The 24,166-nt window shown below is 49.5% G+C and overlaps 1 protein-coding gene and 1 long non-coding RNA gene across 2 annotated transcripts in view; one reads left to right on the top strand and one right to left on the bottom strand.

Moving 5' to 3' along the window:
• Positions 1–992, top strand: part of LOC120386833 — an 11,750-nt gene extending 10,758 nt beyond the window's left edge. Inside the window, exon 3 of the long non-coding RNA XR_005589935.1 lies at positions 68–992. This is a non-coding gene — a long non-coding RNA (uncharacterized LOC120386833). The remainder of the gene's footprint in view (positions 1–67) is intronic.
• The window catches only part of DBH (dopamine beta-hydroxylase), a 24,489-nt gene extending 323 nt beyond the window's left edge, over positions 1–24,166 (bottom strand). The window contains exons 1-11 of the mRNA XM_039506737.1: positions 23,825–24,166; positions 22,487–22,633; positions 19,493–19,750; positions 18,500–18,676; positions 17,439–17,541; positions 10,587–10,753; positions 8,589–8,732; positions 8,335–8,373; positions 6,781–6,840; positions 5,491–5,618; positions 4,514–4,673 (exon numbers count right to left, since the gene is read on the bottom strand). Coding sequence (XP_039362671.1) covers positions 4,514–4,673; positions 5,491–5,618; positions 6,781–6,840; positions 8,335–8,373; positions 8,589–8,732; positions 10,587–10,753; positions 17,439–17,541; positions 18,500–18,676; positions 19,493–19,750; positions 22,487–22,633; positions 23,825–24,166 — 1,725 coding nt within the window. The remainder of the gene's footprint in view (positions 1–4,513; positions 4,674–5,490; positions 5,619–6,780; positions 6,841–8,334; positions 8,374–8,588; positions 8,733–10,586; positions 10,754–17,438; positions 17,542–18,499; positions 18,677–19,492; positions 19,751–22,486; positions 22,634–23,824) is intronic.

Below are 24,166 nucleotides of genomic sequence, written 5' to 3'. Positions count from 1 at the left end.
GTTAAGATGCTGTTCTGTTTCTCTCTCTTTTTTTTAAAGGGGGGGGTCTCGTATTTTTCCCATTCAGGCACAGCTCACTGGAGCACCCTGTTGCACACCCTTGGCCCAGCTCCTCAGCGAGCGTCCATCAGCCTCTCTCTGTTACGTCTGTGGAGCTACATGGTTTTACATCAGCTGAGAATCTGCCTGCGATTTTTTTTAAAGCATTTTGCTCTCCTTTGTAACTAGAATGCAGTGCCTGGTGGTCAGAGGGTGGGATTAGAACATCCTCCAAGCCAGGCCCTATTTCTTTAGGGAGGAGAAGCGCCATGAGGTAGGTAAGGCAGGACACCAGCTGAGCTGGATTTCCTGCTGCTCTGGATTCCATAGCATCTGACTCCCAAGCTTCCCCTGGGCAGTTGTATAATGCAGCTCGATTTGTGAGTAACTGCCGCCGAAAATGACGGTCACCTGGTTCCACCCGCTCTCTGCACGCACAGGCAGCTACTGCATTACAGGCATTGATCCCTGAGAGCTTGTTCTTTCCACACGTTCCCTAATGTGCAGCCGAACTAGCTAGAGAGCTTAGAGTGAAAAGAAGGTATAACCCATGTGCGATTGCAAATTGGATTCAGTCCACTGTAAAGACAGAGATAATGAGGGTTGGTCATTTTGGTGCCTGCATGGTAACGAACAAAAAATGAACTCTGTAGGCTGGCTTCTGCTTTAAGCTCCTGCCCATGGTGTAATTCCATTGGCTTCTGAGGGATAAATGCCATCGTAATCTGAGGGCAAGAGTCGTTGGGCAGGTGCATGCCTGACATGAGACAGAGAGAAAGATTCCCACTCAGATTGCTAAGGAACCGGGGGCTGGATCTTGCTGTGTATGCAAAGGCGTCCTCTGCCGTGAACGTCCCTGGTGTTTGGTAAAACCGTGTCCGACAGCTTGTCTCACACGAGGCCCAACACAAACTGTAGATCTGAACACGTCCAGACTGGGGAAGTCTGCTCCTGGGCACTGAGAGTGCGGCCCCTTTCTGCTAATCAGCCACGGGGTGGGCAGGCTAAGTACGGTCTCCATGGGTTACAGTTTCAAAGAGGAGGCTAGATCATTATCGTTGTTTAACATTAGGTGTTAGGAGTGCAGCCGAGTGTGCACTGGGGCCTCTCCAGGCCATGCCACCGCATTGTCACTTTAGCCCTCCTATAAATCTGCACCGTGTTAAAGCCGTATAAGAACATAGGAGCATTGTACAGTTCCAGTAGGTCTTTGACCCTTCCCCCAATAGGAGCCTAACTTAAATCCAAAGTGATGTGTGGTGGATCCAGTGTTGTGGTCTCCTCAGTCATCTCAACCCATCACAGTGGATGGAGCTTTGGGACATGGACTCAGTCCCTGGTCCCGGAGGAGGTGAGTTCAGTTTAGGGTTAAGGGGTGGGAGAGATGATTGTCCTACGCTGGGGCTGCACATCCTGCTTTGGATAAGTCAGTGATGATGGGCCAGCCTGCTCATTAACATTTGCCCCTAACGGCTGTGATTATTCAGGCTGCCTAGGAGCAGAAGGAGAGCACTAGTCTGAAATAGAAGAGGAACCGAGATCCGTCTCCTCTGGAGGCTTTAAATAGCCAGGGGCAGGTGACTGCACTGGAATGGAAAACCAACAGGAAAGCAGAAAAATGGGCTTTTCCTGAAATGCAGCCCTGCATCTCCCACAGTGTTAAGTGTTGTTGTGTGACTTTGGCACCCACAACAGTGAGGGGCTGCAACGGCACTGGCTAGTCGTTGTGTGAAAAGGCGCCATGTACGCGTCCCAACACCCAGCTCTGCCAACGCACCTCAGTCCTGAGGTGCAAAGCTTCTATTCCCAGCTAGGATCCAGCACGGAGCCGTGAATATATCTCCTAGCCTGCAGCAACCCTGCTATTCCCGGCTAGGACCCAGCAGAGATCTGAGACGGTACCTCCTGCCCTGCAGCAGCATCTGTGCTTCCTGTTCTGGGCCCCTGCTCAGTTCTGCCACTATTAGAGCTGTGCGAAAAGCCGCGTTTTTCTGGGTCAGTGGCCACACCAGAAAAACAATGAAAAATCCATCTCAGGTCAACCTGAAATCATCATTGTTCGGCTAAACAAAAAAAGTACATAAAAATTAACCTCCGGACAAACTTTGTTTCATCTCATTTTTGAGGTTTTTAACCTTTTTTAAAAATAAAATGGGTTTAGAATTTGACACAAGTCATTCTGAATCAAAATGTTTTGTTTAGAAAATGTGGAAACAAAAGGTTTTTGGATATTTTCTTTTTCTTTTGGCCCACAAAATGCGGTGACTTCAGCACCAATCCACAACGTGGGTCTGTTGAAGTGAATACGTGTTTTGGGGCAAACCAATGTTTTGTCCAAAAAATTTCACACAGCTCTAGCTTACCTAAAACTTCGAGGTATGTAACATCCTCTGCTATTTGTTGTGTTTTAAGCTAAATCAAGGATGTCTAGACCATAAGAATAATTGTTTGTGTATGTGTGTGCGTTTATAAATCTAAATAAATAAATACTCTACAAGCTTTTGTCAAAGTGGATGTCAGAGGAAAGTGCCCTCTCTTTCACTACTGCAACACTCAGATGCTACCTTCAGCTACCTTCTGTGCAGGAGAGGGATTTTAATTTTACTAAATAATTAAAAGCAGAGTTCTTCCAGAAAATCAAGACCGACTTGGAATCACTGAACTGCAGAAAGGCAAGCAGCTAATTAAAAGCTAGTGTTCTCTTGACAGGAATTCTGTGGAATAAATGAGATGTCTTAAAATCCCACTCAGTTGGAAAAACAAACAGAGGAGGGGGAAGTTCTGGGTCTTTTTCTTTTCTTATTTACTTTTAGACTCCAGATCGCCTGCTTTGTGTTAGTGCCAGCTCTGCACTCATTTCAAATTCTCTTCTCAGTTGCCCTCATATAACCCCATTAAATCCACTGGCTTCAATGAAAGTAAGTGAGAAAATCACCCCATGTGGACAGCTAGCACAATGTCTATGCGCCCCTTAAATCCTCAAATTAGGGTTTAACTGGGACATACCTTGTCTTTGTTCTGGTGCTCTGCACAGGGGCGAATTTCATCCTCAGAGCAGAATTTGGCCCAGTGAGTTTAACACGACTCTACCAGCTCAAATGGAGACTTTGTTAAAACAATCTTATTGGGAGTTGAAGCGCCTCCTTTTAAATCTGTTTTCTGTTTCTCCCCACTGCTTTGGATTATACCTGCTCCAAAAATAATTTCAGGTGTCATCGACACTTCTATTGTCCTGACCAGAAATGGCACTGGGAAATGACAGTGCTAAGGGACCGAAAATTGTGCTCAATCTGCACCATCATCCCTTTCATATGGTGTTTTTCATTCAAAGAGCTCAAAAGTACATGATCATGTCACAGGTGGGGAAACTGAGGCACAGAGCAGGGAAGTGATTGCCCAACGTCAGAGCTACGACAGGAACCCAGGTCTCCTGAGTCCCGGTGCAGTGCAGCATGCTACTCCCTAGGCCACGCTGCCTCCTGTCCTATGATCTCACTGACTTTGTGTTCAGTGGGTTAGTTCTATTGACAGCCAATATCATTTTCCAAAATTCTGAAAATAGCCCTTTATTTTCCCTTGTTTCTGGAGGAATTTCTACTTTAGGGTACGTCCAGACTACCCGCCGGATCGGCGGGTAGCAATCGATTTATCGGGGATCGATATATCATGATGAGACGCGATATATCGATCCCCGAACGTGCTCCTGTCGACTCCAGAACTCCACCAGAGCGAGCGGCGGTAGCGGAGTCGATGGGGGAGCTGCGGCTGTCAATCCCGCGCCATGAGGACGGGAGGTAAGTCAAAATAAGATATGTCGACTTCAGCTATGGGATCTTACATCGACACCCCCCGACCCAGTGTAGACCAGGCCTTAGAGGTGACTTCTGCAAAGTAACTCTAGAAACGGACTTATGCAAATAAGACTCATCTAATTTAATTTATCTAATAACTACGTGTTTATACTGCGCCCGTCACTGTAGCATTCTAAATTCTAACACAGCAACTTCTGGGGCCCAATTTTTAAAGCTCTTTAGGTGCCTAAAGATGCAGATAAGTTCCTCTTGGGATTTTCAAAAGCGCATAGGTGCCTAACTCACTTCAGCCCTGCAATCAAGCTGAGTTCTTTACATCTCATGGATCAACACCAGTAAAAAAGGTTCTATAGGCCGAACAGTGAATCTGTGGAAAGCCCCCTGTCTTCAATAGCTTTGCTCGTGCGTCACGGATTGGGCCTCAGTAAGGAATCTGATGAGGCCTGAGAGGAAAATGAAATCCATCTCCCACCCCCTTAGCTGTGCCGCCACTCTGCAATGCTAGGCAGGCAGCACCAAGCTTTTTGTTATCACCAGCCTCAGCACCTCCAACTCTGCATGCGCACAGGGAGCAGCCCTGCGGAGTCCCAAGGGCCTGTTTCAGCATTGGTCACAGTCCAGTTATGCTCTCAGATGGGTGGTCTGGAGGGACCCATACATACCGGGAAACGAACCGCTGAGGATTCATTGCAGTGCATAGAGATCGGCGCAAAGTCATAGAGAGATTTCAGAACGTCTCTGTTGAACGCATTCCAAGGGACGGAAGAAAACTGCTGTGTGACGGAGGCCTGTGGGCACGTGCAGATCTCCTCGTCGTTAAACCTAATGCGGGAGAAATATCAGTTAGACAGTGCAGCAGAGCAGGACTGATTCCTCTTCCATGCAGGACGGGGCTAATTCTTCCTTGACCAGGGCCTGATCCTGAAAGGTGCTGAGTATCCTTAACTCACTGAAAACGGTGACTGCTCAGCACAGCGCAGGACACACTCAGTACCTTATACAGTCACAGTCTCCTATTACAGGATCTTTGGAGCAGGGATTGTCTTGATTTGTGTATATCGGGCCCATTATCAGAACTCAGATCCTATGCGATGAGGGTTATCTAAGCACCCAAATGTGTGGCCAGAAGTAATTAAAGTGACCTCCAGCCATCTATCGATTCATAGATTATAAGGGACCATTGTGATCAGCCCGACTTGTGAGCCTCTATAACTTTATGGGGGTTTTGCCCTTTGCTGCCGTGTGTACTCTGTAGTGTTAAGTTCCCCTGGTAAATTGACCATGGGAAAGTGAAAGGCCCAAGACCACTTTTGCAAACAATAATGGCTCCCACATTTCCCCCAGGCACCGTGTCTTGCAAGAAGCCCCTCACCAAAAAGATGTCCCCTTCCCAGTGATCTCTCTCCGAACCTTTCTTTTAAAAACAGCCGGCTTGGGGCTTTTGCTAAAGTATGCAAGTATGAATCATTCCTCAGCTCCCCCTAGCCTGCATGCACCCAGCACTGCTACTGCATAACAGATGTTTTAAACCATGGCATTGCCTATTCTTAGTTTTACTAGCAAACGGCTTGTTGTTAATCATCATCCACTCGCAGCATTCTCAGGCCCAGCCTGAGCCATGTGGGGACTCCGTCCGTACCTGTTCACGAGATTAAAGTATCTTTGCAGGTAGCCAGAATCCACTGCACTCTTGCATAGCTCCAGCTGCGTCTGGGGGTAATAGTGCACGTAGTTGACACACATCTCGTCTGTGATGCTAAACCCGCCCTGCAAGAAGAAGGGAAACAAGCATGGGGGCAGATTTCGATGCACCCTCCCTGGTCAAAAATAAGCAGCCGCTGTTTGTTCCTGTATCGTGTGCAATATCTGCTCCAGAACGCTGCTGCGATCGTTGCTGGGTTTCAAATAGGAAATCTCAGCGACCAAGGTGGTTGGAAAATTTTCCAGGAAACATTTGTTCACTGAAAAATGCCGATTTGGTAAAACCAAAACTGTTCACGGGAAAGGGTGAGTTTCCACAAATTTCCCAACTCGAAAAATGTCACAGAGGGCAAAGGTTTTTAAATTGTCAAAATGTCCCATTTCAACATTTCTGAAACAAAAAGTTTGGGTTCTTCAGTCTGAAATGACTTTTCATTTAAAAACTTAATTTATATTTTTTAAAAGGGCAAAAAATGTAGGGCAAAATAAAAATGAAAATTTCAGATTTTGATTTTTTTCCCCTCCCGATTTGGGACTGGAGAATTTTTCAAAATATCAAATATTCTCAGGGGATGGGCAAACAGCTTCCCGCTCAACCCTGATGTATGTATAGATGCCATAAAAACCTGATCAACATTAACTGCACTAACCCATTGTGATTTTACCCAGAGATGCGAACCTCTAAACCAAAGGTCAACACACCCACACACGGAGCATTCTAATCTGTAGGACCCTCTGTTCATCTGGATCTTCGCCCCTCTTTAGCAGGGACTGATAGGCGTGCTAGATTGTGTGATGTATAAACTTCCTGCAATCCCTCAGCAATAGTTAGCTCTGTCCCCTTAGCTTGCGTATCTGACATTCTCTCTCTTGCTGCAGATATTAGAAGACAATGTGACCTTCTTTAATAACAATTAGTAAGTAGGATAGTGGCTTGTAATGGGAATTAGAATGACCCACATTCCTTTTCACTTATCGCCTAAGGAGGCTGAGCGCAAGGAGTGAACGGCTAACACACCCATTCCTCGACCACTATTGCTTGGGGAAGTGGCTGAGGGTCCTGATTCAGCAAGGTATTTAAGCATGTGTCTAACCTGCAGCACTCAACTAATCCCATTGACCCAGAGTTTCAGCGTGCACTGTTGTCAACTGCAACCTTCCACCTGTGTCTCCTTGTCTCGCACACACACAAACATGCATGTGCTCACATGTGCACACACACACTTACCACAGTTGCTTGGTTCCTGTCCTCTGTGTTGTACATGCAGGTTGTTATGAGAACATCGCCCTGTGTGTTTAAGCACATATTGCTACAGCATTACATCTGACACCTTATTTCTTATATGTGCAGAGCCCTGAATGGTGCTGTGGGAGACCTCTCCCAGATTCCACTCCCGCAACAGCTTAGATGACATGTCAGGCAACCTGCTTCCCTTCAACATGCTGGCCTGAGTGTTAGTAACTGTGATGAACACACAGTCTCTGAAGGGACGGGTTCAAGTCATTGCCCTGCGAGATTTTCCTCCACCTCCCTACTTTCTAAGGAACTCAGAAGGGGTTTTAAGCACCTAATGCTGTGGCTAGTGGTGTTGACAGAAGTGCCTAAGCAGGTTAGGTACCTAACTCCCATTGACTTCCCTGGTGTACAGCCAGAAAGGCACCTGGGTTAACTCCTCTGGAGTTATTAATGAAGCTGGTCAGAACATTTCTACAGACATGAAATTTTGCAGGGGCATTTGTGAATGTTTCTGTCACAAACGTGTGTTCTGCCCAACTTTGTCTATTCCTGCTGATGATGATAATGTGCTTGTGAGATCCCTGGAATAGCTGTTGGACAAATGGGTTCCCATTGTTTATATTTAGTAATCACGCTGACTATTTCTTTGCTGTTACATTTGTATGGTAAGCTCCTGCCGGGGCTGGAGCGCTCCGCGTGGAGGCTGGCTCGTAGCTGGAGGCAGGGAGTCTTCCAGGGGTGGAGACTTGTGGGCAGTAACGACTGCAGGGTCGCTGAGGGAGATGGGCTAATTCAACACCATCCGCTCCATGGCTACCTCTAACCGAGCGCCTATGGCGCATGCAAAGTGAACGTTGCCCACGCAGCCAACATCGAACCTCGCCACGCAGAGCTGGTTTACCTAGGAAGTGCTTAGATGCTAAGGAACTGAGCAGGGCTGCCCGGGGGCAGGGGCAAGTGGGGCAATGTGCCCCAGGCCCCGCAGGGGCCCCCATGAGAGTTTTCAGCGGCAGGTCCTTCAGTGTCGCCGAACACACCCGGATCTAGTGAAGGACCCACTGCCAAAGACCTGGAGTTTCTTCCACTCTGGGTCTTAGGCAGCAGTTCGGCGGCAGGGGGGTCCTTCCACTCTGGGTCTTTGGCGGCAGTTTGGCAGCGGGGGCTCCTTCTGCTCCGGGTCTTCGGCGGCAGTTCAGCGGAGGGTCCTTCACTCGCTCCGGGACCTGCTGCCGAAGTGCCGCGAAGACCCGGAGCAGAAGGATCCCCCACTGCCGAAGACCCCAGGCCCCCTGAATCCTCTGGGCAGCCCTGGAACTGAATCCTGTGAGAAAGTCTATCTGTCTAAGGGTTATCGGCTTCACTTATTATCATAGCAGGTAGGATAAAATAATGTCAGGGAATCCGATTTTAAAGGCCGGAAGAGACCATTAGGATCCTGTAGTCTGCCCATGTGACATAGGCCAAAGAACCTCCCCAGGTCCTGCTGTTGGAGCAAAGCATCTCCTATACTTGGGAGTTGCTGTAGTTCCTTCTGCTGACACTCACCGGGAAGACAGAAACCACTTTCTTTAACATGCGGATCTCCTAAAAGAAGAAAAACAGCAACGCTGGAGTTAGATGCAACCAGTTCCCCCTTTGCTACCTTCCCTGTTCAGCGCTGATGAGTCTAGTTAGGAGCAGCACGGACTCCGGTTTGCGCGTTGCGCCCGTGTGTGCGGGAGATCAGACCGCCCATTGAATGAGGCCAGGGCTGTTTTCACGATGGTCTGATGCTGCGGGCAATGGGGAAAGGAGCGTACCTGGAAGTGAGGGCTGTAGTGATTGTCCGCATTCACAACTTCCCTTTCTCTCCCTTCTCGGGACAAAATCGTCACCACCTTTCTTCCTGTCAGGTGCGTGTGGAGCTGGGAGGCAAAGATGTGGATCCCAGCCGGGGGCAGAGCCTGGAAAAACAATCCCATGAGAACATCCAGGCTTGTAGGGGCCGAAATAATGACAAATGATTAAATCAACCAACACCACTCCCTCTCCCAAAGAGCTCTCATCCCTGCTCTGGAGGAACCGAGCAGGCTTCAGTGGGAGGAGCGTGGCAGGCACTTAAAGGGACAGTGTCAAGTAATTTTAAATTGAGTTTTGTTTTTATAATCTCTTAGAAGCTGGAAAATAAATGTTCTTTTAGCAGTTCAGTCTCTCCAGCCCGGATTTACCGCCCACCACTTTCTAATGCGGCGAAGCTGCCCTGGCTGGGCACTGTGGACTTCCTTATGTTTGTTAGTGCACAGCACCAACGATTGTTTTTGGGTAGGGCCTCTAAAAATATTGTTTAAAACCTCCTTGATGTCACAGTGGAAATTGAGAAAACATACAAGAGAGAGATGCCAAATCCAGACCATATTCCCCGTCACCTTCAAATTAAAAATCCCTTGTTTGTTGTTTTTCCTCCCCTAACTTCTGCTTACCGCTATGTCAGGTCTTTGACAATGATCTCTTGTGGGCAGGGACCTGCCCCTCCTGAAATGTAGCACAACACAGGTGCCACTGTAACTAAATGTTAAATTAAATTTGGTGATGGCCCTTTAAATGGGAGAAACATAAACCCCAATGGATAGATAACTTGGCAAGGGATTTGTATAATTGCACGGTGCCCATCTACCCGGTGTGCAGTATTCATTTGGCTTGAAAATGGAAGTAGCTTGTGTTGTCTTTGGGAAAAATTACACCTTTGAAGAGTTGAAAGTCCAGTAATAAGTTTTCTGAGACAGGGAATGGTTCTTAGACCAGGGAGATTGAGCAGATGGCTGTCAAGAAGAATTGACTTCAAATGGGCTGTCGGCATTTTGTGAACATCTGGAGAACACTCCTTGGTCTTTGTTTTAAACAGCATTTTTTATAATGGAACTCCATAGTGCTCCCAGTAGAACAGGCTGGAATGTGGGGTTTCTGTTGTACTCACAGGCATCTTATCAGGCAACGAACTGGATGTTGGTAGCTCAGTGATTGTAAGGAAGTGGGGTCAGCAATACCTCATGCACACAGGTGCTTTACCACGAGGGGGAATGCTGTGCAAGGACACCTGTGGTACACCCTATTGCCATGGGAACTTTGATATCCACCTACCCAGCCCTCAGCCACGGGCACAAGGACCCCTTCCCCCATCATGTTACTGCTCGTCAGTCTCCTGCCGATTATAGATTCAATAAGATGCATGGATGTTTAGGGCACAAAACATTACAGTCTAAGGATGGGTCTGGGAGCCTGGAAGGCCTGAGTTCCAGTCCCTGTTCTGCCATCGACTCTGCGGCGTTGGGCAAATCACTTCAACCTCACCTTGTCCCTCTATCTGAATGGGAGATTAACAGTGGGGTGGGACAGATACATTCCTCAACGTTGCAGAGCCACTTTAAAAATGCTATTGTTGGGGGCGGGGACGCCTCACTGCAGCATAAAAGACAGTGAGTTGCTGCAACTTTTCTTTCATTCCTGGTTCGCTTTCTTCCAAGAACTGCACAGCAGTGCATGACCTGGGCAATAGCCACTTACTCCATCAGTACCTGGCCCAAGCCGGGGAAGCGAATGATCCAACCAGCGGACCAAGTTCGGTGATGAATCCTGGCCACCTGGGGAAGGTTGCACGGACGCTAAGGAGGAGAAGCTACTTCCTGGCCAGTTCCTCTCTAAAGCTCAGTCATCTCATCCAAGTAAACGCAAGCACTTGGGCCTCTCTTGGCACAGACATTCCTCGTGCCACTGAGTTGGAAGAGCTGGTGTGGACCTCTGCCGGGCCCTAGCGTACTCACCACTTGGGTGCATTTATCTGTGCAGTACCCATTCAGGAGGAAACCGGCTTCCCCAGGTGGGATAGCCATCACCGGCGTGTAGACCAGGCCCAGCTCCATAATGCCAGCATCGTAAGGTCTCAGCGTGGCTGTGTAATAGAGGCGAATCCCCGAGGAATCTTGGCGACCTGGCAAGGCAAGAGGACACAACGTGACATTGCGTTGCAAACCGCAGTGGGAGTGAGAGTCGCACGTGGGGAAATGTCAGACGGAAAATTAAACTTCAGCGCACTAAGCGTCAGGGAAGCAGCTCAGTTCTCCCAATTCCTGGCTGACCGCGTTCATTCCTTGTACTAGTCTTGTTATACTCCCCTCTCTCCACAGGCAGTTGTACCTGCAGCAAGAGACTGGACTAAACGGTCTCCAAATACATGCCTGGTTATCTGGAAAGGTCACCAGCCCAGGGACTGACAGAATCAAATGGGAACGTATTTGGAAGTCTAGGCAAATCCACAGCGGGTGGGAGTATGTTTGGGGAGGCTGATTTTGGAGGGGCCCAGAACTTAGTTCAGACCTAGGGGTGGGAAGTCTCTCTCTCCTCTGCCTGTTGCAGCCCCACCTGGTTCTGAACTAGGACTCTCCATGCTAAAGTTGCAGAACTTTCATCACAGTTTTGGGCTGAACTGTAGCCCGACGATCCAGCCCAAGTAAGGACGGGCATGTAGCTTCACTATCCCATGAGCAGGGCAGGAACCAGTCTGTTACTGAGACACAAACTAGTGCCTGGTTCCCCACTAGCTCCATAGGAGATGTAAGCTGTGATTGCCTATTCTGAGCAGCTTGTTTCCCAGTGCCGGCCGGAAAAGCTGCACTGACCTGCATGCAGGAAGCAGGTAAGGTAGGAGCCAAAGCTCCCCCCACTCCCCGTCCCTGCCCATGTGGGCAGGAGAATCCCGTGCAGGGACCGCCAATGTGGGAGTATCTCATGCTGAGGAGTCAGAGGGGTTCCTTACTTTCCCTCATTCCCCTGTGCAGTCCCAAAGCCAGGCTCATAACTGAGCCCTTTATGAATTAGAGACATTTGGCACAGAATCCATTTGTGTCCCCTGGGTTCCAAAAAAAGCTCTTCTAGCAAGTCTTGGTGCTGATTGGCGTGAGTGTCCCCCCTGCAGCATGATGAGATCTGCTCAAGGAATGAAGTTCTCTGGTCTGAGCTATGCAGGAGGTCAGGCTAGATAAGCACAATGGTCCCTCCTGGCCTTGGGATCTATGAATGGGCAGCCGTCCAGTAAATTGCCATGAAAGCTTCTGTCTTCCCTTGTGGAGTGCGGAGAACCTTCCTCCCAGTTACCAAGGCCAGTGAATAGCCTGCTTGCAAATCCCCCCCAAGAGATGCTGCCTTTTTTATTCTGTACCTTTCTGCGTCTCTTCTGCCCCCAACAAACTATTCTGGACCCAGCCTAGACTGAGATTTGAACCTCCAGTTGTTGAAAGGATGAGATTCTTGTTCTGTTCTCTCTATCACCCTGGACTGCAATGCAGCACCTATCTGAATCCATCATCTCCCTAGTCTCCTGGCTTCCTCCCCAAACATGCACCAGCTTTGAGCATCCCACTCATTACAACCTGGTTCCGTTACCAATTAATTCATGAAATTGCTGCTGTGCCTTCAGGTAAATTCATAGCCTGAAGGAAGATCAGAGCCGCCCTTCCTGAGATTAGAAGGGAGTAAGCCGGCACTTCCCAGTGACATGAATTTGCCCAGGAAATGCCCAGTGGATCTGGACTGAACATAGGGCATTTGGGGACCCTCTAATTTTTCTTTCATGCACGTGACGCAGTTCCATTTTATTCCATTCAGGTCCTTGGGCTCATGGTAGGTGAGCACCTTCCAATGATGTATAAATCAAGGTGGCCAGCATCTGTCGTTCCTTCTCCATGTCTCTCCCCGGGTGGAAAGTTGTGTGCAGTTTGGATGTGCTAGGAGCTTTGGTCGGCGTAGTCAGTTCTGCATGCCCTGGTTTTTGGGCGAGCAAATGATAAAGAGCCCAGAAGGGCAGGCCTGGGAATTCTTTGGAGAATGCCCTTGGGAATTTGGGAGCTAGCATCTGGATGGCTGTTACAAAAACCAAGGCCATGTTGTTATTGGGAGGGTGTGTGTTAGGGTGACCAGACAGCAAGTGTAAAAAATCGGGACGGGGCTGGGGTGGTAATAGGAGCCTATATAAGAAATAGCCCCCAAAATCGGGACTGTCCCTATAAAATTGGGACATCTGGTCACCCGTGTGTGTGTGTGAGAGAGAGAGAGTGGGATTGGGTGTGTGCGGTTTTTTTAACTTTCTAGTGCCGAGCTGGGGTGGTGGAAGACATTATGGAGATTAAGGGCTGTGAAATGTGCACTGTGTACTGAGATATAACTTCTACTCGGCTGATGGTGTTCCGCCCCCAGGCTGTAATTAACAGAGAAGATCCTGGCACTCTCTTAGTGAAATGTCACTGCACAATGGCCCCCCGGTTACTGATCCTGTCTTAACCCTCTGCAAACTGATCTGAGTGAAGAAAGAGTTTCAGCGCTGGGAAAAGCAGAAAGTCTTGCCAGCCGTTCTTGTGCACCAATCCTTCTCACCAGAGCCCAACAGAAAGGCACTTGTGAGGCTACAGGGTTTGGATAAGCTTTGCACTGGGTTGGGTTTGCTGCTTCTCTCAGAAAAACCCTCCAGCGGTAACTCTGCATGACGCTGGGTGTTAGCCTTGGATCGTGATTGCTTCTCACTCCCCTCAGGCAGGGGACCGTGACTGGTGATGAGATGCCACGCTCAGGCCTAGGCCTTGTCTACACTAGAAAAGCTTTGCAGGTAGAGCTCTACCAGTAAACCCTCCTAGGGGGGATGCAGCTTATACCGGAAAACAGGGCTTTTTCCTGTATAGTTTATACCAGTTCCCCAAACAAAATAAACTATACTAGTGAAAGGACTTTTTGCTGATATAACTGCATCTACACTAGGGGGTTTGCCGATAGACGCTTGTCATTAAAAAAATCACATCCCTGAGCAACATTATTGGAATTGGAAAAGGTTCAGAAAAGGGCAACAAAAATGATCAGGGGTATGGACTGGCTTCCGTATAAGTAGACATTAATAAGACTGGGACCTTTTCAGCTTGGAAAGGAGATGGCTAAGGGGAGTGGGGTGTGATAGAGGTTTATAAAATCATGGCTGGTGTGGAGAAAGTAAATAAGGGAGTGTTATTTACTCCTTCACATAACACAGAAGTAGGGGTCACCCAATGAAATTAATAGGCAGCAGGTTTAAAACAAACAAACGAAAGGAAGTATTTCTTCACACAACGCACAGTCAACCTGTGGAACTCTTTGCCAGAGGATGTTGTGAAGGCCAAGCTCAAAAAAGAACTAGAGAGGTTCATGGAGGACAGGTCCATCAATGGCTATTAGCCAGGATGGGCAGGGATGGTGTCCCTACCCTCTGTTTGCCAGAAGCTGGGAATGGGCGACAGGGGATGGATCACTTGATGATTCCCTGTTCTGTCCATTCCCTCTGGGGCACCTGGCACTGGCCACTGTCGGATACTGGGCTAGATGGACCTTTGGTCTGACCCAGCATGGCCATTCTTATGACATTGTTATACCAGCGAATGTTTCAAGTGTAGACCAGGCCTTCGCCCCAAAGCGTGGAGGGACACAAACTAAGCATGGCACAGTCCTGCTGGTTCTTTTGCCAGCAGGGTCAACAGGCATAGAAGGGGGCATTGTCCAGTCCTTTTGGAGGGATGGTTGAAAATACAGACGATCGCTTGGGGAGCCTTTAAGGGGGGGATTTGTCCGGATGGGAGCACGGAGCCCTTCCCCAATGAAGACTTTTTCTCTCCAACAATGGGAATAAAAAGCAGAAATTGCAGCCACGCTGGCAGCTGTGTGGCTAGAAGAGCGACAAATCCCCAGCCCGTCTGGGAGTGACAGGGCCGGCTCCAGGCACCAGCATTCCAAGCTGGTGCTTGGGGCGGCATTCTGTAAGGGGCGGCAGTCCCCCTTGTTTTGCCCCACCGCGGGCGGGAGTGTGGGGGGGGGGGGCAGTCCGTGCGCCCTTAGGGCGGCAGACGCGTTTCCGCGGCGGCTGCAATTCGGCGGCAGCTTCTATGTTTAGCTGTCCAGGCGGCTTCAGCTAAACATAGACGCTGCCGCTGAATTGCCGCCGCCGCGGAAACGCGCCTGCCACCCTAAGGGCACACGGATGCACCCCCACCCTCCCGCCCAGGGCGGCAATTTGGCACGCTGCTTGGGGCGGCAAAAACTGTAGAGCCGTCCCTGGGGAGTGATATTGGTGTAACCCACCTTCCGGTGACTGGGCTGCATAAGAGATGTGGGTGTTGATGACTGCTCCCAGCTAAAGGACTTAGACCTCTAGCGCAAGTAGTTGAAGCTCATGCTTTCAGCTCTGAAGGTTTAGGGTGAAAGCCCCACTGTATGGCTCAAGTGGAATCAGCTGCATTATGCGCCCTGTTTACGTTGCTACTAGAAGGGTAGAGAAGAGTGTGGCTGTAGGTGAAGCCGTTCTGATGAGGATGGAGACGATGCCACTGTCTCTGTGGCACATGGTCAACCGGTGATTAGACCAAGAGCATGGGCGACAGGACTCCTGGGTTCTCTTAACAGTGAAAACAAAGTTAGCACCAATGGTCCCCCCCACACCCAGCCCTTGGCACGTTTTTCAGGTGTGAGCTGTAAAGGGAAAGGCCGGGTTAGCCAGGGCCAAGAGGGCTCGTACTTATTTATGAGTCTCTGTCTCTGGGTTGGATTCATCAAACAGATCAGAATAAATGGGGCGATGTTATTGGTTAAAAGGAAGAAGCGGTTAAAATAATGAAAGGAGCGAGCTGTGTATTTATAGACGTGTTGCTTCTCGAGTCTTGGAATGTGATATGATTGATCTGCCGTACATATGCTCTGGCCTCCTAAAAATACGCTGGCATATTCATGAAAGTGAGTTGATTTGATGTAAATGGAGAAATTTGGTAATTTAGCAGAGTTTTTAAAAAAATGTGTCGACTGTCAAAGGTATCAAACAAGAAATGCTATTTATTCACTTGGAAAATGTCTCCCCCGTCCCACTCCCACCCAGACGTCTCCCTCGGTAATGAAATTCAGCCCCAGTGTTTGAGAGCGGTGGTGGAAAGACTAAGAAAGGGGACCTGGGAAAGGAAGATGTTTTCACTCCCCACAGGCAGGAAGGATGCTCTAGTGGTTATAGCATTAGCCTAGGATTTGAGGGATCTGGGCTCAAGTCCTTGCCTGGCCATGGGTTTCCTGTGTGACCCTGGATACATCCCTCAGCCACTTTGTGCATCAGTTCCCCAGCTGTGTAATGGGGGTAACAGCACTGCCCTACCTCACAGAAGCAATGAGCTCAAATACTATGGTCAGAGGGCCCTGTAAATATGGGGCAAGGACTGTGTAGCCTAATTCTGAGGTTGCCTTGTCCAGGGCTAGTAATCATTACTCCTAGGGTCTATTTCTGCCCCTGTGTGTGACATTTTGGGCAAGTCATTTAACCACTCTGTGCCTTAGTTTCCCTATCTGTGAACTGGGGGTAATAATGCTGACCTGCCTCCTGGAGGGGGGGGGGGTTGGGAGGCTGAATTAATTGTCTGAGCATTTTTAGATCCTCCCCTGAAAGGTCAGATAAGATCCCAGTATTAACCATTTATGCTCTTGTTATCGATTCCAAGCCAGGATATCTGTTTATAATGAGGCTAGTTTAGCTGGGAGCTGGGACACCACTCCAAAACGACCTCTTAACACTTAACAGGTGGTTCTGCAACCTTGCGTCTGTGCAGAATTTCTGTGTCTCTCTGTCTTGATGTTCTTGTATTTGGTTAGGCAAATAGCTGCCTGAAAGCGCCAATGTTATTGGCTTCACGTTCTGTTTGGAAAGACTATGAAGAAAGATGCAGATGGAAACATTCCAATCTGAGGGACTAAGAACTTTGCTTTGAGCCAGGCATGGTGAAGGCAGAAGTTCAACAGCTCTGCCAAGGCGTCTCAGTCCAGATCTGAAAGGTCCCTTTGTACCCGCCGCTGGCTACTGCAGCCCTGAACCGTGCGTAGCCTGCCAGTCGTGCTGCATGGTGCCAGACTGCGTGGCAGGTTTGCAGCGTGTAGGGGCTCATAGGAGGGAGAGCACAAGCCGAGCCAGACAAGGCTGGGGAGATGGAGATCCAGACCAAACCTCTCCTATCTGTGAACAATGCTGGAAGTCTCACAGGCAGGGCCTTTTGCATGAGGTCTCAGCTGGGTTAAAAATACAGGGCCCTCTGCTGACATGAGCAGAGAAAGTGGAACCCAGCAGGGTCTAGCTAGTAGGTTGTAAAAGTGAGGGCTTGCTTTCCCCATGTCCCACTGGCAGCCCCGCTCGGGTGCTTTGCTGGGGGGAGGCTCTGCAGGGATCTGGATAGGAGCTACTTTCCATGACATGTTCCCCTGCCTGAACATGTTCCCCTGCTACGCCTCAGCTGCCTCTACTTAAAGCAATGATGTCTGGCTCAAGGCCGGCACCCCTCTCCCTGAGCTGGGTGTGTGTGTGCAGGTGTAGACTGCCAGTCCTTTAGGGAAACGTGAGTTCCCTTCCTGATGAATGAGCCTGGGAGGGCAGGATGCCATCCCGCCTGCCCTACCAACAGGACGACAGCCTGGGAGGGTTCTGGCTCCATGGCCTCTGTGTATTGGTGCCTTGGGAGCAATTAGCTAAAGAGTTTTTATAGATTTTTTTTTCCCTCCCCTTGGATCAGGCTGTGCTTGAGAGTCTGGCATGTACATGAGTTTCTGGCCCCATATCCATAAGCCCCTGAAGGCTTGCTTACCTTTGAACACCAGAGGGTTGTGATAGTGAATCTCGAGCCGTAAATATCTGGAGGAGCCCGGACCGCCAAAGGCAAGTCCTGCCTCTTCTGGGTAGTAGAAGGCCTGTAAGCAGGAGGAGGAGAGAATATGAGCGGATTGTGTGCAGCTCGTCCATGGAGCCAGGCAGAAAAAGCTAGAGAGGAAAGTATGGAAGGGGGAGATCATTCTCTGGCCCACAACTGTGTCTCATCCCAACGAGTGTGTGAACGGCTAGGTGTCTGCCACTCTGGAAGAGTGTTCTTATACTGCATGCATATGGGAAGGACCCAGGGCCGGTGCAACCACTTAGGCGACCTAGGCAGTCTCCTAGGGCACTAGGATTTGGGGGGCGGCATTTTCTTCGGCAGCAACCGCGGCAGCCGGATCTTCGGCCGTCCCGGTCACCGCCAGCATTTAGGTGGAGGGAGCTGGGGCAGGGGAGCGCGGGGAGGGCCGCCTGCAGCAAGTAATGGGGGGGCAGTGTGCAGCGATGGCATGCTCGGGGAAGAGGAGGGGCAGGGGTGAGCTGCTTCACTTCTCCCGCCTCCCAGGCTTGCGGCGCCAATCAGCTTAGGTGCCACAAGCCTGGGAGGTGGGAGAAGTGAAGCAGCGATGGCGTGCTCGGGGTGGAGGCAGAGCAGGGCTGAGCTGGGGCGGGGGGGCGGGTGCCCCAGGGCGGAGGGAGGGAGGTGAGGAGCTGCCACGGGGGGGCGCCTCAGGGCAGGGGCTCGGGGATGGGGGAGGGCGCAAGGTGGGAGTTTCGCCTAGGGCGTGAAACATCTTTGCACCGGCCCTGGAAGGACCCTCAGCTGGTACAAACTGGCATAGCTCTGGTCACGTCAGTGAAACCAGCTAAGGATCCCACCTATGCCCAAACCCCAATACTGAGATCCAGATTTTGAGCACCACGAAATGTCAGGGATGTTCAGATCCCAGGGCTTGGTTCTGATTCATCTCTGAGATGAAAGAAAGTGAGACAAAAGAAAAGCAGCTGAAACGAACGTGAGAGTCGGTGCACCCGCCACGGCTCCCGTTTGCACACCTGAGCGCCCATGGCCCACGCTGCAAGCACGTGTCTGCAGTAGTTCAGTCGGTCCGGCTTCATCTTGGAGTCACAGGGCCCACTGTAATGTGGAAAGCTGTCAAATTCTGCAGCACACTGGAAGACTTCCATGTGATGGACTATAGCTTCATTGCCTGCCGTGATCACTGGCTCATACTACAGAAGGGGCATCCGAGAAGAAGGCACAAGGATTAATAATGGGTGAAAATGACCTTACAATTATCTGAAGTTCCTACCCCCGTACTGTCTCTGTTTCTATATAGTAACCACATACAATATCTCAAAACGCTTTACAAACTACGTGTGTCTAGATGGAGATACCGAGGATATAGATGTCCGGCTTAACCCACCACTGAAATGCAGTCACCTCTGATGCAGACTGTGGAAGCTGTTCAACAATGTCCAGCAATGATATACAATGGTTGAGGACTGGAAGTGAAGAAAACGGTATCCAGGTGGAATGTGTTTCCAACCGCTACATCATATGACAAGAAACTAAAAATACCCCTTACACTTTCCTTTTCCAGACAAGCGATCGCTGTGGTGCCTGTTGCGACAATTCAGGAGAGAAGAGCAGTGCTCCTGTCCACAAAGTTCCCACCTCCTGCCACCGTGCTGAGAAGCCTTTGATCTTTGGATTCTGCAGCCAGTAATAGGGGGAACCCTAGTGGACATTGCCATTAGGAGAGAGGTCATGGAGGAAGGCTGGGTGTGGGGATACCAAGCCGTGGGGAAGCTGCCATGTGGCTGATACCTCTGGAAGATGCAGCCTTGAGAAAAAGGAGGACCTCAAGGATTGGCTTTGGAGCACAGGGAGCACTGTTTATCCAGGATGCTGGTCAGTGAATGAAAGAACAGAGGAACACCTCCACTAGAGGTTAAGGGAATGGAGACAACTTGCCTGAGCTTTAACAGATTAGCTATAAGGAAAACATCCCTGTTGTCCTACAGAAAAACTCTCCTCCTTCTTACCATGACAATGTGATGTCTCGGGAAGCTGTCCGGAAGCTCCACCATATAGCACCAGTATGTGGTCTCCTGGCTGGGAATGATCACATCAGGGGCTCTGATCTCCATGGTCTTCATGTCGCTGGGCAGGTCCGGGATACTAATGTTGGGTTTCAGCAGCTGCACCCTCTGCAGCCCCTTGTGGAGGGCAGAGATGTTGATGGCTTGGAGAGAATGGACGGGTTTCTCAAGGATCCCATAGATAAGATGCACGGTACCATCCTGAAATGAGAGACAAAGGACGCTGGCATAGCAGGGGGCACCTGCAGAACAGGAGAGCTCGGGACGGCCTGTGTAGATTTTAGTGCCCTGAGAGCTGGGGTGAGTGAGGCAGGGTGATGCTACCTCTCCAGGCATGGCAAATTTGAGAGCCCGCTGTTAGTTTGTGTCTGTGTCACTGCCATGTTGTGCAGGGTGCTGCTTAGAACGACAGTACAGATTTAGGGGAATCTGGCTGATATTATTTCACTGCATTAATCCCTGATCAGAGGCAGTTCCCTATAATTTAGATGGTGTAAATTGCTTTCTTCAGAGTATATCAGCTCATGGCAATTCCAGCTCATTTCTAGATATAATAAATTAATACATATACATTAACAGTGAAATATACTGCTCCCCCTTCAGAAACAAGGGTCTCTCTCTCTCACTCACTCACTCGCACATATGCGCACACACAGAGGGACAAAGTTGCTGTTAGCGGGTCTGATCCAGAGACTGTAGTAGCTGGTGGAAAGACTCCTGTTGATTTCAGTGGGCTTTGGATCAGTGGCAGGGATGAGAATAAGTATGAACAATTTTTACACACACACACACACACACACACACACACACGCACAGCAAAATTTTTCACAGATTCCTTTCACATGAGTCCACACACACTCTCTCTTCCTCCAAAGGTTGCATTATTTGGGGAGACTGGAGTTTTCTCACCATGGAGCATGCCCCCACCCCAGCAACATGCTATAAAAACTCCATGGCCCACTTGTGCCCGAGAGCTGGTTTTCTGCATATACAAGTCAGGGCTGGCGTTAAGGGGTAGCAGGCAGGGCAATTGCCTGGTGCTCCACACCACAGGGCCCCCCGTGAAGCTACATTGCTCAGGCTTCAGCTGCAGCCCCAGGGGTTTCAGTCCCATGTGGGTCCAGCGAGTCTAATGCTGGCCATGCCCGACGGCCCCCTGGAAACCTGCTGGCGGCCCCCCAGGTGGCCCTGGACCCCAGTTGAGAACCACTGGTCTACTGGACCATACTCCCTCTTGATGACACAACGCCTGTCCCTCCTAGACATCCAGAGTATGACATTTTCCCCAAAAATTCTGCCATTTCAAAGAAGTTCAATGAACCCAAAACCAGACAATTTCATTGGAAAAAAATTTTTGTGACTGGACGTCAGCATGAGATACCCTCTTTGCAACTCTGAAAATACCTGGCTCCACATTGTGATGTGGAGTAATGCAGAAGATGTATTTCAATAGAGCTAACGTAGTTAATGGGAGCGGATGGTGGGAACCAGATAATCTCAATATATTATGGAGATTTATAAAGAGTTGTACTGGATTGTGTAAACATTATATAAAGCTCTTCCTTTGAAAAGGGATGGATGTCTAATGTTCTCCTACAAATAGCATGTGGGAAGTAGACCTGCACAGATGAAAAACTGGGCATGGTACCAGTGAACCGTAGATTTTCAGTTACTGGTTTTAGTGGGGGAGGAGGGGAATCCGTTGAATTGTGGGTGAAAAGGTAGAGCCCTCTCTGTCTAATCTAATCATCTTTATACTGCCCTTAGGCACCGGGGTATCTGAGCACCTTCCCCACACCATCGGGAGCCAGCGCAAAGGCCCTACTGGACTTCATGAACTCTCTGGCATTTCCCCCCCTTTTTGGGTTCCAAACTTTGCTTGGGGTGGGGTTGTTGGTTTGCTTGGGGATTTTTTTTTTGAAAGAATTTCTTGCGTGTTCAGAGGGGTGGTAGTAGGGTGACCAGACAGCAAGTGTGAAAAATCGGGATGGGGGTGGGGGGTAATAGGAACCAATATAAGAAAAAGACCCAAAAATCGGGACTGTCCCTATAAAATCGGGACATCTGGTCACCCTAGGTGGTAGGGGATTAAGGGTAGAAAGGGTGTCAGCATTGTGAGTGCCATTGGTAGAAAGGCTTTTTCGCAGAGGAAGGTTTTGCCGTGTTCCCTAACGATGGTCAGACTCTGGATTCGAGACGTACTCCCATGCCTCTGATGCCTTCCAAGAGAGTCTAGACCATTAGCCCATGAACAGTAGTGGAGAATGCAAGGATCTCCACACTACAAGGGCACAAATGCAAAGCCCAACACTAATAGTTTGCACGTACCTAGCTCCTTGGAGCCAAAGCAAACCTCTTTCATCCAAGGATCTCCTCCTCGCCGTGAACTAACCCTTTCTATCCCCCACGGGGTAAGTAGTATCTCTGTTTTACAAACGAATCACAGAGGGGTGAGAGACGACACGTCTGCAGTCACACAGCAAGTCACTGCCCACAGGCAGGGGCCTGATTCTGATCTCACACCTGTTTCACACCCGTATAACTCACTGATTTCAGTGGAGTTACTCCTAATTTACACCAGTGTAAGCACGATCAGAAGCCCAGGTGCCCTAGCTTTCAATCCGGAGCACTAGTCATGCTGACTTTTGACCCAGAGCTCTAACCTGGTTCCTAGACCACAGGTATTTAATCATCACCAGAGCACACATTGGGTGAAATCCTGGCCCCAGCGAAGCCAACGGGATTTTTTCTATTGACTTCAATAGGGCCAGGATTTCACCTATTTGTTATCAATTCAGTTCTGAGCTCTCAATGATAAGTGATCCCAGTGAGACTATCCGCCAGGATGGCAGAGCACTCAGAGTCCAGCCCATCCTGTGAACAGGAGAAATACCGAGCTGGCACTTCGCCTCTGCCCATGCCGAGGCCCTGCAGTACCTCTATAAGATAGTCCTTTGGATCACAGGTGCTGAAGGCTCTTTTGAAGACCAGGTAGAGTCCCTCGGGGGTTCTGTGCGCTTTGAGAAGCTGGTAGTCCTGCTGGGAATCCATGTGAAGCTGCCCTTTCTCATCACTCCACGCATCCTGCAGAGGAGGGGGAAAAAATCCTTATAAACAGTCAGGATATGATGCTTTGCCAGCATTATTCAGTCTTGGTGGGACGGTCTTTTTGCTGTGTGTGTGTACAGGGCCTGGCACTCCGGGGTCCTGGTCCGTGACTAGGGTTTCTAGCTGCTGCTGTGATACAAGTAAATAATATCTCGATCAGCGGCATTTCACCAGGGATACGTAGAACAGCAGAGTGACAGGAGGAGTAAATCTGACCCCGAATTTGTACGGCACAGAAAGATTTGTAGGGAGGCAAGATGCATCATTTGGTGTATGGAGTGGTGATCACTAAGCACAGCCGATGTTAGTAACTTCTGAAAAGTATCTAACTTTGTATGTCAACAGCATCCATGTTCCTTTAAACAAAGGACTGGATTTCTGACAAGCAGCACAGAGGTAGGAAAATCCTGCAGGGATTTAAGAAGATATTGCACCTGTCTGTGCTGAAACATTTCTTTTCAGACTTTTATCATAGACCAGCTGCTAGTGGCTTAAGGTCAGACACAGCAGACTATGGGAATGACCCAGCAAATCTCTGTTCACATTCGTAGACCTTAATCATCGGCAGCCAGAACCTGTTCCACAAATATTTTCCAAAGTCCTGCTGATCTTTGCTACAGCTTCAAATCTGACTTGCATCCGGCTTATTGAGGCTGGCAGAGCAGACCTTCTGGATGATCACTTTTGCACTTTCTCGATGTCATTAACTGGAGTTGTGGTTAATTTTTAATGTGACTGACAGAAGCGCACAAGCGAACCAAATTGTTGATGCATCATGCATGTGTGCATGGTGTAGCCACTGATATACAGCCGCCTGTTACAGTACTTTGGAAATAAATATAATAAAAACACTGGGGTCAAGTAATGAGAGCTCCTCTGATAGTCTAACTAGTCTATTCTGTTCTGTTTCAGATCCTATACCACACTCATCACTGTGGTATCTGAACCTTGTATCCCTCTGGAATAAACCTCCAAGCACCTGTTAACCACCCACAGCTAAACGTACAGACCAAACCTGAAGGTCTCACTCAGCCCGCACTCCTCTGGACTCCACCAAGATCTAGGTACAGTTCAATCCTTTCCCACTACAGGGCAAAAATTACCCCAGAGGGGACTTCCTGGACAGGCAGCCGAGGTTGGAACCTTGGCAATGTGCGAGCAGCTTACCCCAAAATAGGAGCGGTGCCCGTCGCTCCAGAGCACGGCCAGGTCCGCGTTCTCAAACTCGCCCCTGTCCGACATCCCGAAGAGCAGCCCGAATTTCGGCTCCTTGACCAAGAGCTGGAAATGCACCACCTGCTCCGGGTAGCTGACGTTCCACGAGAGCTCCAGGAAACTCTGGGGATCCAGGGGCACCTTGTAAGGGAAATAATTCTCCCGGGGAGCTGTGCCTTGCAGGGCCACCACCAGGATGACCAGGAAAACCATAATCATGGTGAAGTACATGGAGGCCACTTCCCGGAGCCTGAAACTTGGGCAGGGGGATCTCTTGTTCCCGGTGGTCTGCAT

This window comes from Mauremys reevesii, linkage group 19, assembly GCF_016161935.1.
Source record: "Mauremys reevesii isolate NIE-2019 linkage group 19, ASM1616193v1, whole genome shotgun sequence".
Classification (NCBI taxonomy): domain Eukaryota; kingdom Metazoa; phylum Chordata; order Testudines; family Geoemydidae; genus Mauremys; species Mauremys reevesii.
Note: the sequence above shows the minus strand (reverse complement) of the source record. Positions and strands in the feature narration are given on the sequence as shown.